A 15587-nucleotide genomic window follows, 5' to 3' on the forward strand; every position below is an offset into this window, starting at 1 on the left:
TATATATAGAGAGAGAGAGAGAGAGAGAGAGAGATATTGGCCGTTGATCATTACTTAGTCAGACAATCGAATGGATCGACGGTGACAAGTGCGCTAACCGACATCCTCATTACCTTACCTATACATCTGCATAGTATATATGGAGCAATTTTACAAATATCTTGGTATTGTCATCCTAACGAAAAGAATGTTCGTGCCTAAGTAGTGTGCGGGGGCTCATATGTCCCCATATATATGCCGCTGAATATTGGCCTGTTCCCGTAAAGCAGCGATTATTGTGTTCAGTAAGCTGATCTAGAGCTGATCTGTGCGCCTCTTGGGGACGGATTATCTGTTGGTCCCCAATAGTCTCTGCCGCCGATTATCAGGTAGCGGGCGAACTGTTAATTTTCAAGCAAAATGTATTTTGTTACCGTAAAACTGTATTGAATTACTAACATATTCACTACGTTCTCATCCTTTGGGAACAACTATTGGGGTACATATTACATAGCTACGAGAAGCGATCAGACCCACTCATTCGTATTTTTTCTAGTGCAACATGGACCAAACACCTCCAGCTGCTAAGGCCAGCTGTCCGCGTGGCCCAGCAGACTTCATGCCGCTTTTGTTGCCATCGTTGTTAATTAAGTAGATCAAATTTTGGCAAAGCCATCCCGCCATTCTAGTAGCTTTGTCATCAATATGGCTATTATCGATTCTCTACAGGCTGACCAAAGCAAAAGTACAGCGTCCGACACGGCCAACACTGGACGATCGGGACGGTTGCCCCATTGCGGTCATCTATACCTTATAAAAGCAGTAAGATTTGGCATACCCTTAGTCTTCCTGTGTCGACTAGATGCCCAGCAAAATTATAGACAGGCATACACCTATAAAATCGTATAGGTATAGGCACCGATAAGCGGAGCCGTCGTGGTATTTAATACGATAAAATCAATTAGTACACATTTGTTGTGCAGTCAAATCTATCTAATAATAGCATTTGACTCTGGGCTTCAGGAGGTTTTGCTCATCGAAACAAGTATATAAAGATTAGCAGTACCTGTTGTTACCCCATCCCATTACGGGCCTTTACTGTCACTTCTGTTCCGAAATGTTTATGACTTGATAACGGAATGATGATAGTACGCCCGTCGCATTGTGACTTCAAACGTGAGTACAACATCCCCATCTTTCCGCTGTATTCTAATACTAATCACTGAGCGTTTTATGTCATTGTTATCTAACCCAAGCAGCACTGGCAACGGAGGAAGCTATGAGAGCAAGTGACCTAGTGTAACGGCAGGATCACTGTCTCTTACGATATCGATGAATATCGGCAGTAACTCGGATTGATCTATGAATACGCATGTGTATTTTATTCTTAAGCTAATGAATACTCCACGATTTTTTTGGACGCGTTACGGTTTAACGCATCGATGTAGCCCATGTGGATAGTATATCAATATGAACGGGTCAACAGTTTGTTCTCCTGCCCAGTTTTCAATGGCACGGATTAATTTGCTGCTGTTTTGTCAGCCATAAATATTTTAACGATTCTTGATACGACAGAACTTGTTTTAGCAGATGGTTCGCAAAGCGGTACTATGTTATATCGCATAATATTCCAGCTGGGTTTTTTCGACCTTCAGCGATAATATTCTTCGCCCTCGCCTTTTCCTTCCCGATTGTTGTGTATTAAGAGGTTGCCGCTGCAGTTCAGGACCACACAACTTAACTATCGTGACCCGATGGTCAAATGCGTTAGTAATGAATTTGCTATATGGCCTGTAGGTCCTTTTTTATGTCCTTAGCCGGCTCGTCAACCACTGTACTCGTACCGTACACTGTTACTGTATACACGGTTGGACATTGTAAATGGCAGTGACCGACATCGAATTCGACGGAATAAATAAGGAGTTGTCAGCCCTCAGCCGACACGATGACTATCCCCCCTCACCTGCGAGAGGTGTTTTGCTAGCTTACAAACCGCTTCTTGCTCTATCAACGACAACAGCTGCGTCGTCTTGCCATCGCGCGAATGTTTGTACCAGCAGCGGGCCGTCGCACGATGAGCAATGCTTTCGCCAAATCAGTCTATCAATTGCTATCGATTTGGTAGTCATTGTAACCACTGCTGCGGTGGCTGCTAACGACTGCCAGTCGGGCAGTTCAGCAAACGAGACAAGCAAGTTGCAGGCAACGAACCCGAAACATAGAACCTAACACAGCAGGAACCAGACGCTTCCCAGGCCCAGGCTGCTGTGGGTTGGTTTTTTAACACCGGGGCAGTACGTAACGTAAGACAACACTGTTGCCAGCCGCCAGTTCTGAGACACTTATCTGGTCTTCTCTAGCGACTGGATCCTTCTTCGCCGCGTTCCAGTCGGCATCTTCACCACCTGCACTGTTTCCATTAGAATACATTGGACCATTATTTAGCTTGGCGTTGGAGCCGGGTCGGCGCTTCGATGCTGCGACTTCGACGTTGCAAGCAACGTTAGCCAGTTCTACAGCGTCTGACTGTGCGCGTGTGTGCCGGTAGCTGGTGCCGATTTTTCTTCAGCGTCTGGGAGGAACGTTATGCAGAAGTCGTGGTAGTCAGTCGCAATCGTCATAGCATCGCAGTAACGGTGGCGCTAAGATTAACTCTGCTTTTGCTGTTCCTGTCGTATGTTTGTGCCCTTCGTAACGTTTTGTGGTGAGGCATCGAGGCCGGTTGGTCCCGATGCTACTGAAGGGCTGACTAACTAACTAACTTAAGGTATCACTGCCGCTGTCTCTTGTTGTAAATCTGAACGTGGGCAGTTCGCTGTTTTGCTGTCGTTTACCGGAAATTACTGCTTCGTCTGTTTTGCATTTTCGTTTGCCCTGTCTGCGCTCTACTCGCTCTGAAACCATCCGGCGGCGGATGAAACTAAAGTCGCCAGCTGAGCCCCATTGACGCTACAGCGAGAACGTAGCGTCTAACGAACAATCAGTGACGCGCGCGACACACCCCACATAACAGCGATCGTGCTTATTTGAAAAGGGATTGCTGACAAGTCTCCGTATCAGTTTTGTGTTTGTATATGTGCATGTGCAGCATAATTTGTAACTATAAAATAGACTAGATGCTAGTAACGGGTTTACAGAGCCATCATATAACCAAATGCGGCACACAGACAGGTCGGCGTGCTGAAGTAAAAGGTTGCTATTGCTTTCACCGTTGTTGCTGTTGTTGCGCCTGCTGCTGTTATTGTGTTTAAGCGGACGGGATTCTATGAGTCGTTCATTTATGCCTATCTTGTTAATGCGGTCCAATATGCCAGTAGACTAGTGTCGATTTGTCATTAGCTGGCCGCATAGCAATACCGACAGGCTGTGTGAGCTACATACAATTAACGAATTGGATCCTCGTAGCCGATAATAGCGCCTATAAATGTCAATCAGCAAATGAAAAAAAGTGAAATGCAAGCGCTGAGCAACCCATACGGCCATATGTCGATGGTGTGAAAACACGGAGAAACTAGAAGGGCTGGGAAGGATTACTGTGATTGTCGGTGAGGTTGGAATAGAAAGTGTGACCGAGGCTGATCTTGACACTGGTCATTACAATAGAGTCAGCAATGACTGTGAACATAAACACGACCTCGCGGATGAGGTGGAGCACGATTTTCGGAATGTTGGTGCTTTTTGGCAGGGTCGGTGACGCGATCATTCCTGAATTAGAACTCTCACAATTTGCTGGTAGAATAAGTGCTTTAAATGAAACCGATCTAATAGCGTTTCATGGAACGATAGCAAAGAAAGTACTATCGGCGGCCAGATACGCCAGCCCGCTGGATCTCGGTGGGCTAAGTGTGCTGATACGGGATGAGAATACGTATGTAAATGTCACACTGTCGCGAGTGAAAATCGAAGGACTGAATAGCCTGCGTGTCTTGGACGTGGCCACGAGTACGCAGCATCTCCGCGCGTCCGTTCTTCTACGGGCGGCCCAGATGCGGTTGAAGTCAATGTTTAAATTAAAGGGTTTTATCAACAACCAAGCAAATTCAAGCACGATCTATGATGGAGGTCTCTTTGAAATGCATGTAGATCGGCCAGCTATCTCGTGGTTTGCCCGACTTGTGGGCGAAAAGAATGGCGAGCTCAATGTTGCACAGTCGGGTGTGCGCACGCACATGAACGAAGTTGACTTTACGTTTACATCGACGGCAGAAAAGCACGAGCTTTCAGCAGAAATTCTTGAAACACTGGGAATGGCACTGGTAGATGAATGCCGACTGCGTCTAGAGCGGACTCTTGGACAGTATATCGATAAGGCCATGAGACGAGCAAAGCCTGATGTTGCCCGGGTACTTGAAGAGCTGCTTCTGCGTGATGATGTGCCTCTGACGTTTGGTGTTGGTTCGCACTGCAAAGGAGCGACTTGCGACGGCATCGAAAAGCCGCGCGGATCTCCAGGACTTCAGATTGTTCAAGATATTCGGATAATACAGACAGAAACAGGTTCTCGGCCGCATCATCGGTCCCGGCGGCAGGTGCCCTGTAACAATGGCACAGAGCTCGATGACTACGTCGACTATTTATTCCGATTTGCGCGGCGTCTAATTCGAGTCATGGAGCCTATTCCAGGCCCAAATATAACCGTGTGCGTTGAGGACTCACTTCAGATCTTTCTGCATGATCTGCAGGTGCGTGGGGTGCACACGCTTTCTCGCCAGAAACCTGCGTACGTAAAGTGCAGTAAGCATGGAGATGTTACCGTTGGTCTCGTTGTTAGAGTGGACAATATTATCGGCGCGGCTAAATATAAGGTGATCCATGACTACAGGCATCTTTTGTTCCAGGGTGACGCCGACTTCAAGCTAAAGGACACAGTAGTGTGGGTGCAGATTTCACAGTTAGGAAATGGAAATAATCGACTCGACGTATTTAGAATATGGCGACTTGGGAAGGTAAGTTAGTTGCAAAAATTAATTTCTAATCTTGCCAACAAGAAGATCATTTACTCCATCATCTCTGCGCACCTTTAATGTTGATTCAATTATAGGACGTTAACCAATCATTCTTACAGTAAATATGGCAAGATCACCTGCTCAAGTAATACACCGTCAATACTAAGTATGCATCTTTTTTGTTATGCCGCCTTTAACGACCCCTATTATGGCTTGGTTCCAATCCCAGCTCAAAACAACCTAATATAATGTATATAATAGCCATCTTTGACTCTAATCCTATACGCAGCCTTATACGATCGTCTAAGAGGTGAATGGTCAACATGCATTTCTAGTCTATACATATTATAATATCTTAATACTCTCTATCGAAGGCTTACCTGGAGCATCGCATTGAAGGCAATCTCGAGTTCTGTACAGGTGCGTATAGGTCTCGGCAAACGTTCCTGGGAGAAGTATTTGCCTTTGTTTAGATGGCTAGCTTTTGTATGAAGTGAATCATCTTAACACTGTGATATCTTTTCAAAATGAAAACCCTTGTCAAGCATTTATGGGCCAGTAAGAACGACAATATATCTTCGAGCTCCCCATCATCGCATAGCGAGAAACTGGGAATTTAAAGTAATAAAGTCTAAGATGTTCTGAATCTTCAATGCACAAATAAACGTTGCGTTAAGCAGCGGATTACAAGACGTTTACTGAATAAACCGCAACGAGGGTCATCGAAACGAGTGCAGTGCTGACCATTAATATATTTATTATATAATTTACTATTAAGAGATAGCGGGTTTTAGGTTATTATTACACAAGTTACTAGAAATGGTGCTATCTTGCTGTTACACGGGATTTGAGACATAATATCTTTGAGGGAAACCATACTCAAATTCGTCTGCATAACCTTATCTATGAAAACTTGTATCACAAATTTGTCGTGCCACAAATTTAAATCAAAAGCGGTCACGACATTGATCCAATTTACGGGGTTTTTTAGTAACGTGACTCGTTTGATGTTGACTATGAAATCGGGCATTGAGATGGTATCGTATTATGGCTGCCCAAGTCCTTTTTCTGCTGGCCGTAGCTTAAACGAATCAATGGCCGGAGCCAACCAGGTATGCGTACATCCATCCACCTAATGTATTAGATATTGGCAGCCAAACAGTTTTTTATCGCTTTCGTAAAGTTCTTCTTTATTAAGGTCGAACTGTTTTATCATTGGCAATTGTCGAGCTGCAATTACTGGCCGCGGCAAATAGACCACAATAGGTAGGTGCTCGAAAATATTCGCAGTCCATTGGAAAACTTTGAAGACAAACCTCTGCGCAAATACTTTCCTCCTTTGTTTTAATAATAACGAAGAATAATGTTCGAATTCGAAGAGAAGAATGAAGACGCGAGAAATGAAGTTAGAGAACATTAGCGCCTTTAATTTAACTCATTTAATTTAACTAGCGCCTTAAATGGCTGATGAAATCCGAAGCAGAATTTACTATTTGAGACAGCTATTGCTCCCAGAGAGTTGAGTTTCTTAATATTCTATAGGTACACTGTATATATATATATATATATATATATGAATTTAAACCTCCGAGATCTTTGCCCGGTGACCTTTGTTTACATTTTTGGATCAACTGACATTTACCAACCCTGTTACTTAATATTTCATTGATCTTTCTGTTTCGCCTCATAAGTACGACTATATTTCGATAGAACTTTCCAACATGCTAGTACTCCATGAGTAAACAATACTTGTGTATACATAGCAGTCGTTTTTGACGTTATCCCCGAGTTCGAGGGAAGCCAACATTTAATTAACCTTTAATGAGTATCGTGAAATATGGTAATACGTAAGCTCTCATCAGCATAGTATACGGACCTCGTCCGGATCTAACATCGCTCAGGTCCCCTTTTTCTTATTACGATAAGCGAAGTTAAGAGGTTGCTGGCTAAGTTCTTAACGATTTTTTAATGAGCTCAGGTGTAACAAACCATTCTCGATGGCGTTATATATGGTAATGGCTCGAGGGGTAGCGCTAAATTTACTTAGCTCATAGACTCTGGCATTCGAAAAGAATATTTTTTTGAAGGCAGAATGTTCGTTGAACATGCCATATTTGTGATCCTTATGAGGTTCCGTAACAGACGTCTAGGTAGCTATTGATGCGTCTCGAAAGCGATAGCATCCTGCATTGGAAAACTAAATCAAACGAACTCGTTACCCCTATGTGTTCTCTGATTAGCCAAATGAATTTACGTTAAAGATGACGCCCTTCGCTTCGGACGCTTTAGAATGTCTCTGTGTATGCAAATACGTGGACATCAATTTACTAGTACGAGCCTGAAATCAGTTCTGAATGAAAAGTGAATTTTTTGGCGATTACTGGCACGCTAGATTTTGCGCTAGGAAACAGTTTGGCCTAGTTAGATTCGGGCGTACAGCCTAGCATATAGATACGATAGGCAAGCAACTGTCTTTGGTATTGCCGTAGGCAGGTCTAATCACAAATCGCAATAGGCACGATCACAAATCGTGTTCGCGGCTTAGGTTAAATGATCAGGCTACTTTTATCGACTAAACGTAGGCTGTCTTTACCATTTGACAGGCCGTTGGCTTTGTAGTGCGTAGGAGCGCGCATATATTATACGATAGGGATAATCGTATCACGAGTCTATAGTTGTAATAGTTCGAAAGTGCGGTAGCATAACTGCACTTGAGACCTTCCAGATTTATTGTTGCTATCGGCGCTGTGGGGCGGACTTCTAAGGACACATTGCGTCCTATCTCGGCAAGGTAATGCAGTAAATGCGGCAAGTAATAGAAATACGTTTTCCATTTCTTGTTGCTTCTCGAAAGGCCTCCATTTTGTACTTGAATATCAAACGACACGAAAGGCTGAACCGAAATATAATTATAGCAATAACGGACACAACAGTAGCATAGGGCTACGATTATTCCATTTATACCATTACTTTAAATCTGCTCCTATTATAATTTAGCATTTATAATAGATGTCAGAAACTGCTACATGTCCCAATAGCATGGAGCATAAGAATGGAAGCTAAAATGGAGTCGTCGAGTTTAGACAAACTATATCTTATGATAAATTGACAGTATTTCTGAAAAAAATAGGTCTGGCCCAACGATACATCGGACATTAGAAGTTGCCTCTATTCGGGAGCCGTCACCTTCAGTAATCAGACCATCACTGACAAGTGAAAATTTAGGAATTGGAACTTCCAGAAATTTTCTTCGCTACAAATAAAAATGATTGCTTAATTCGGCTGCCCAGAAACAGCATTTATCTCTTTCGAAAGTTCAGTGTCGCAAAGGTTTAAATACACATGTTTAAACATATACACACACGCACACACGTTATTGTGTTACTTAATCGTTACTCCATAAATTCTACGACGAGCCATCCCTAATTAACACCGAAGAGGCTTTAACGCATTATACATCACTATCGCAGAAAAACGTCACCGTAACGGTCAAACGTAAATAAATAGACAAATAACAACAAAAAACTAAGCTTAACAAACAAGCATGTATTAGGTTCGTGGCCTTCGTGGAAGCGATTGTCTATGAATGCTATTGTAGATTTTATTTAAAAGCAAAACACAGCAAAATTATAACTCAGAGTCTAGAAAAAATACTTTTACGAGCATTTAAGCTATTTTATAAAGAAATCTAATAAAAATTACGACACGGCCGTCACGCACATTATCGGACTGGATTTGGTCACATTTTTATTGTTGGAAGTGAAGCGGACGCCTTGTAAATGATGTACGATGAAAAAAAAATGTACGTATTATCATTATTTTCCTTACGTGCTTCACAGAAGAACCGTATACGCGTCGTTTGCATGTATACAGCCTAAATTTATGAGTGCTTTTAAAAGTTAGTTTCGTTGGTTTGTTCTGGCCTGAATCTGTCGCATTCGACTGGGTCTGATGAGTTGTTTACGATTGAAGATAGTTAAAGCATTCAACTTGTATTAAATTCAATTTTACTTGCCAGATCGTTATCAGTCGCAGTAACTATTGCAAGGTGCAACATGTGGGGGGGGCTGGCTCGATAAATAGTTGAGGCTGTCATTTTGTCTTTAACATCTATATAAATAGATATATCCAGTAATGGTCGTCAAGATCCTTTGTCATCTCTGCTAATCTTGATGTGATGAGGAAATTGTCCGATTGTAAAAACTGATGTGTGAATTTGTCTGATGTAAAACGACAAATATTTTCCGTACAGCCCGGAAATATACATACAATATTTTTCCTATTTGAAAAAGAAAGAAAAGCGAGTATACCGTTTTGTGTGGGCGAATAAGGCTCGCGGACGACACACCGGTGGTTAACAGGATGAGAAAAGCGGCCAAAACATCGAAACAAATATATAACTAAGGCATGCAACATTTGTACCGATGAGATAGTTCTACCCCTTTGATCTTTCCGCGTGGGCTTCTGTTCTAAGATTTACCTGTTGTAATATTATATTTGTCGTATAGCATTCTAACCAGTGTAAGACATATCATCTCATACTTTTACCAATCACTGTCTATTTCTCTATCAAAAACTTTACGAAAGTATTATTTCAAACTGTCATTTTAGATAGGATCCGTTTGTCCGGACTTGGTTCCTTTTCTTTTTCATTTACACCGATTTCACTAAGCTATGTTATTGAAGGTCTCTCACTTTGTTATTATACGTACATATGGGCTACATCGCAAACGTCTTATGGCTAACATGAACCTGTAAGTTATTCTATCCAGCCAATTAGTATACAAAGACTGGCCGTAATTTTCTACCTTTACTCCCTCAACGGTCGAACCCACTGCCTGGTCTCTTTTTGACAATACCATTTAGCCCAGCATAACCCATAACAGAGGTCTTGGGCCTTACTAACAGTCCATACAAAGCAAAGTCCCGTTACGATAATTGGTCCCGACGAGGAGTCGTTTTTAACAAGACACAGAGATCTCTGATTGTTTTTAGCGAACAACACGCTAGTTAAATTTAATTTTACTTGTTATACATTCAGTCTGTTACCGGCTAATGATGTTTACATTATCTAGAGTCTCTCAATCAATTTTGCCATACATAGAGTACGCGCCACATAGCAGACCGCTGCGTTCGAAGAAATTTCTTGTCAAGTCGTTGCTTGCCAGTGCTATATATTATAAGGGGGCGAGGGTACCATAGGTGTTAGCGTCCAAAGAATATAGATCTGTAAAAAGAAATCTTGCCCACCCTGCAACAGACCAGAATATTGCTCTAGTTCATACAAGCTTTATTAAAGGAAAAAAGAAATACTATTACGGTTCACAAAAAATTGAGGCGACAACTTTTTCCACTGCTAACAATACTTATTTGCATCCAAAGTCAATATGAAACGTTATTACCACCCGCCCCTTGTGCCTCTTAGGAACTTCCATTTGATCTGTACGCTCTGTTGCTGGTGGATTGATTAAATCAACGTTTCCGGTCTTCAAACCATATGTTTGTTCATCTATTTACTTAGACTGTATATTTTTCCAGTGAACACTGATAAATGATACTATTGAGCAAACATGACTACCGAAAGGGTGTGTTTATGTTTTTTTTCGTAACGCTATGTGCATCCAAATCTAGACGACGTTGAACTGTAGCGCTTTGCTCAATTAGCACGGAATCAACGACTGATGAACCTGAAGCATGAAGTACATCGGTACAATCGCCCGCGGTCGAGGCCTGCCGCAGAATGTCCGAAATAGTCAGCTCGGCCAACAGCGTAAGCCATTGTGTTCCTCTATCAGTTCTGATGTCCAGTCGGAGTGAGCTCGCCGAAGGGTGGTCAAACGAATAGATGTAATTTTTGTCTAACATTTCTGTTCTAACGAAAAAATAACTCTGTTCCGCTATTCGTTGGGTGACGGCCTTTCATACATATTCAAAATGATACCGACGGAAGTAGAGAGAGGCTATATGAGTAATGGCAACTGAAAAACCCTCTTCAAAGTCGGCACGCTACTGCTTGTAGAAAGATAGCTGCCCCTGACAATTATGGCGGGCTAAAAATCTTGCCGAGCGAATCAACTTCCGCCGTATGTCCGGTGCAGAAGTCAAGTAGACTACTCTTCAAGAAAATACTTCGTACACATGATAGCCTGTGTATACGTGAACAAAAAAAACACTTCTGCGTTTTTCATGCTAAAAGAACCCTTGTTTTTGTTGTCAGGATTCTGTAGGGATGGTTAAAAAAATGCCGCGTCTAGAAACTGTCAGTAGAAGACCATGATCTTTACGTGCGCTACTGCCGATGTATTTGTAGAGCTTATCCTTTGTTTTTGCTACTGCTGGTTAGATAATGGTTAGTTATGGCTGGCTAGATAATGGATAGTCTCAAAATGCAATGCACGTTACTCTACAGTGCACAATAAATGACACGTTTAGCTTGACCTTGTGGGCTCCTCCTAAATTGTGTGACTTCGTGAAAGATGATGTTACTCTTTGGCTGAAGTCTGCCTAACTATATATCGCATTACACATCCCGGCTTCCTCAAAGGGTCTAGCTGTTCTGCTAACCGTACACGTATGTTCTATCTAGAGACTGAACGTTTTTTTTTATCAATCTGTCGAACTCAATCTTCGAACAGAACAACGCCAAAAGTAATCGCGAAAGACAGTAACAATAAAAATCGAAACGATCACTCTACTATTTTAATTGCCAAGAATCGACAGTTACAACGACAATCTGTTCGATGTGGTACCAAGTTGCCAGGCATTGAGGGAGCCGGAAAGCAGCAGACCAGATTAAGCGAAAATAGTTTCTAGAAATTTTCTTCTTTTTCATTACTAGAATAAATTAATAAGTTCGTCCTACGGACGAACTTATTCATTTGATCACGATCACTGTAGTCACGGGCATCGCTTGCTGCTGCCACGGGAACTACGGTGTTTTTCCTGGCGCAGCTGCCTCCGTCGGCGCTCCATCTATGGCCAACAATACCTTTGAAAGTGTCTTTCACAAGCGTTTTGTAACTGTCCCGTATTCTCCCCCTTTCAGCGCAGCGTTTTCGTCTGCTGGTGTACTGTTCATATACTGTTTAACTTGAACAGCTGAAGTAGGCCTTTGCTAGAATTGTATTCGAATGAGTGCGGCGCCGTCCATCACAGCCGCTAGTTCGCTCCGTGACGGTCACTCCGGCTCAGGTTAATTGACCACAGCCCGATGTTAGGGGCACTTGCACGAGGCAGGGGCAAAATTAGTGATGCGGCAGATATAACGTCGCCAACCAATGGCGCCGTCAGCAACAACAGAACTATCAGCCATTGCCGTCACTGCTACGCAATGGTTAGTTTGTGGGTAATCTCGCAAAGACGATTTACCGTCGTTGACCACGACAAACTGACGTTAACAAACCAGCCAACACGTCATGGAAGAACACGCTGGAAGAACGCGGAAATGAAGTACGATCGGATTGACAAGACAAACTGTAAGACGGTGGATGTCAGACGGGCGATGTCATGCGACAGTCACATAATGGGTGCGCAGCGGAGACTTTTTGAACAGCAGCAGCAGGCAGTATCCGAGTGGCATATTGGCCACTATGTTCGTTTGTTCGTTATTGTTTTTGCAAACACAATTGATAGACCTGTTGTTTTTATAGTAGCCTATGTTTGCTATACAGAAAGCGGTTGAAAGCATCGTCTAGATAGATGTACGGCTGCTGTATATTAAATACAGAAAGTAATCGATAAACTTCACGATGCACTGCGGACGTAAACGATAACTTAAAAAGCGCACAATCGTAATGCCCATAATACCAAACACATTCAAATCGTAATTTTTGATCGTACCCAAGTCTGTAACATTACATTGTTACATTGCATCGTTCGAAAGAGTTCTAATTTTCTAGAAAGGAGTATCAATAGCTAGCTATTTTGTAACATGTTTCTAAAACGGTTATCGGCTCCCACTGGTTCCGTGACCGGTTGCGAGATCGTGACTTATACAGTTTTACGGCCATGAAACTCCTACATTGATAATACGAAGAGTGTCTTAAGTTTTCGAAAAGCAAAAAAGGATCTACAAAGAGCTCCTCGGTAACAATTACCCTTATCAGTAACTAATTCTGATGTGAACGCGACTGCTGTTGCTAGCTACGTTTGCTTCAACGACGGTCAAGTGTTCAGCTTTGCAGGAGATATTTGAATCTTCACATGTTCAAGAGTAATAGCCCGAACCGGTTAACTGGCTGGGAGTTCAAACTCCTAGGGGAGAAGGAGTTAGGAACGCATAAAACGGCAACAAAGACCGATGATTACGTGCGCAGGACCAGTGGAGAGGAGTTGTTCTATCTATCCTGCTCAGTCTTGTTCCCGATTCAATGGATCTGGATAGTAGAAGTGGCATCCACTCCATTGCTACTTTTGCTATCATTATTTCAGCCACTGTTATACAAAGATGGCTTGCGAAAAGGCTATCGTCAAGCGAAATCCATGAAGCGTTAAATATTTTTACTCAAGATCATTTACGATAGTAAAGCACCGGTGGCAGCAGCAGCAGCAGCAGCGGAAGTAGCGTTGATAGAAGGGTCGTAACAGGACGGCAATAGGACGCCGATACGCTGGTCCCAGCATCGTAATTCGCTGTGGTTCGCATTAAACTAATTGTTAAAGTGGATCAAAACAGGCATCTGGAGTCGGACAAAAATAGTAGATACTCATTTTTTTTTTTATTTTTTATAAATTTAGCAGACATTAGATTTTTTTCCAACGATTTCAAAATTGAATCAATGTGTGTCTAGTCTGTTATGCGCCGATAGCGCAGATATCGGTATAGCAAATCGTAAAAACTTTTTGTTTAGTTAGTAATGTATGTTTCGGCTTTAAGCGATCGTTTGTGGTGGGCAGACACTAAAAAATGAAGGGATCACGAATATAAACAGCAGAATCTAGTATTGCGCATGTTTTTGGGCTCCGTCTTGGGACCAAATCGAAACAATTGCCTTCGGCTCAGATGCGCCCTATAGATTAATTATGGTAGTTGATTTAGGGTGCCAGCTCAAAGCAGTAAACAATGCTATTATTTTATACCCGTGTCAATAATTATTCTCTTCCGAGATATAGTAATACACTAAGCTATACGGACTCAGTTCTTCCTCTTAGAAGATTCTGAACACGACCTGGCCATAAACATTCCTAGGGGCGAAGGGTGAGATCTGTTGCTGACACTGGCAAGGCACTTACTATGACCACTTAAAAAAGCCGCGTCCGTATCCGAGACGAAAGTTTTTTTTCGATATCGCCAGATCAGTTTTTGCAAAGCTAAGATTCAAGTTAATAATGTCGGCCCTGCCATTTTTCTCTTCCAAGGTTCAAGTCGTCCGAAAGCGATAATGTATACTTGTTCTATTGTTGAAGAACCATGTGGTACAGCTTGAACTTGTAACACGTTACACGCAATACCTGTATAGCATCTACTGACGAGATAATTTAATTCGCTTCTGAAGATCCACACTAAAGCAGCATTTCTCAGTACGAATTAGCCCGGTGAAGATAATGCAGCCCGATGTGACTTAAGATAAGGATGCCTTCTATCAGCAACGCGTTTGACTGGAAAGGTACAAGTGGATATAACAATAGTTGATTAAGAACGCTCCGGCTTTTGATCTGGCAAAGCCAATTGTTTATATTTTTTACTAGAACGATAAATTTTGTCTAGTCGAACATTTTTTAATAGTCTGCGTATAGTAGTAGAGTAGACAAACGAACACGAACTGCATGACCTACTGATAATGCCTATAATGAAGGCTTTTCGCCCTGCGTCTACTGCCGTATTTCATAAGTGGAGCTGATTAGGTTGCAGTACTCAATTAATTGGCCTGTCTTTCTGTGTAATTATGGGTCTTCTATAGTTCTAAGCCTTAACGAACCTTGAGCTATATATGTATTGTAATCACATAATTCCTAATGGCCAACCCTAACGATCAGTACCCTGCAGGGGTTCGTGATGTCATGACGTATCTACATAATAAGAAAATAAATAGGCACCGTTAATTCCTGTTCTCGTTACGCAGGCGGGCAAAAACGAGAGAGTCGTTGGCCTCAAGGAACAATTTTCTCGAAGTTATTTATGACAGTCATTGACCTTAGCTTCGCAGCGGACCTGCAGACGGCTGATGTAGACCAAATTATCGAAAAATGAAAAACCAGTTATAAGGTCAGTTTTCCGGTCGACACATGTGTTGTCTCAGTATTAACGGAAGCTGGGACAGTGCTGATTCAGTTACAATCTTGGCTTGTTTCTAACTGTGTTGACTAGAAGAGTAAACGTTTAAAACGGTTTACTTTGTGTTTTACATGACATGTTGCTACATCCTCTGTTTCTGTTACATAAATAGTCACAGTCACTTTGTCTGTCGAGCAGATGTTGAATGGACTCGTGTGCATTCAACACCACCGTCCTCTACGGTTTATTCTAACTTAAACACGAGAGTAAGTTACAATAATGCAGAAATAGAGACTTGTAACGTTTTTAGTTCTTTCTTCGTTCTCTACAAGAGCTTTTTAAAAATCACACGCGCTCATATACGGACGAAAAGTCGAATTTCAATGTGGCTTAAGTACGTTCACTGATCGTAGTATGTGTGCCATTGTAGCCAACGTAACAGTATATTT

The 15587-nt window shown here is 42.2% G+C and overlaps 1 protein-coding gene across 4 annotated transcripts in view; it reads left to right on the forward strand.

Moving 5' to 3' along the window:
* The first annotated feature begins 2036 nt into the window (after positions 1-2036).
* LOC111270156 (uncharacterized) overlaps positions 2037-15587 on the forward strand; it is a 21689-nt gene continuing 8138 nt past the window's right edge. For all 4 annotated transcript variants that reach the window (XM_022850217.2, XM_022850218.2, XM_022850216.2 and 1 more), the window contains exon 1: positions 2037-4925. In XM_022850217.2, the coding sequence (XP_022705952.1) occupies positions 3591-4925 (1335 nt within the window). In that variant the 5' untranslated portion in view covers positions 2037-3590. The remainder of the gene's footprint in view (positions 4926-15587) is intronic.

This window comes from Varroa jacobsoni, unplaced genomic scaffold (genome assembly GCF_002532875.2).
Source record: "Varroa jacobsoni isolate VJ856 unplaced genomic scaffold, vjacob_1.0 scaffold_1450, whole genome shotgun sequence".
NCBI classification, from domain to species: Eukaryota; Metazoa; Arthropoda; class Arachnida; order Mesostigmata; family Varroidae; genus Varroa; species Varroa jacobsoni.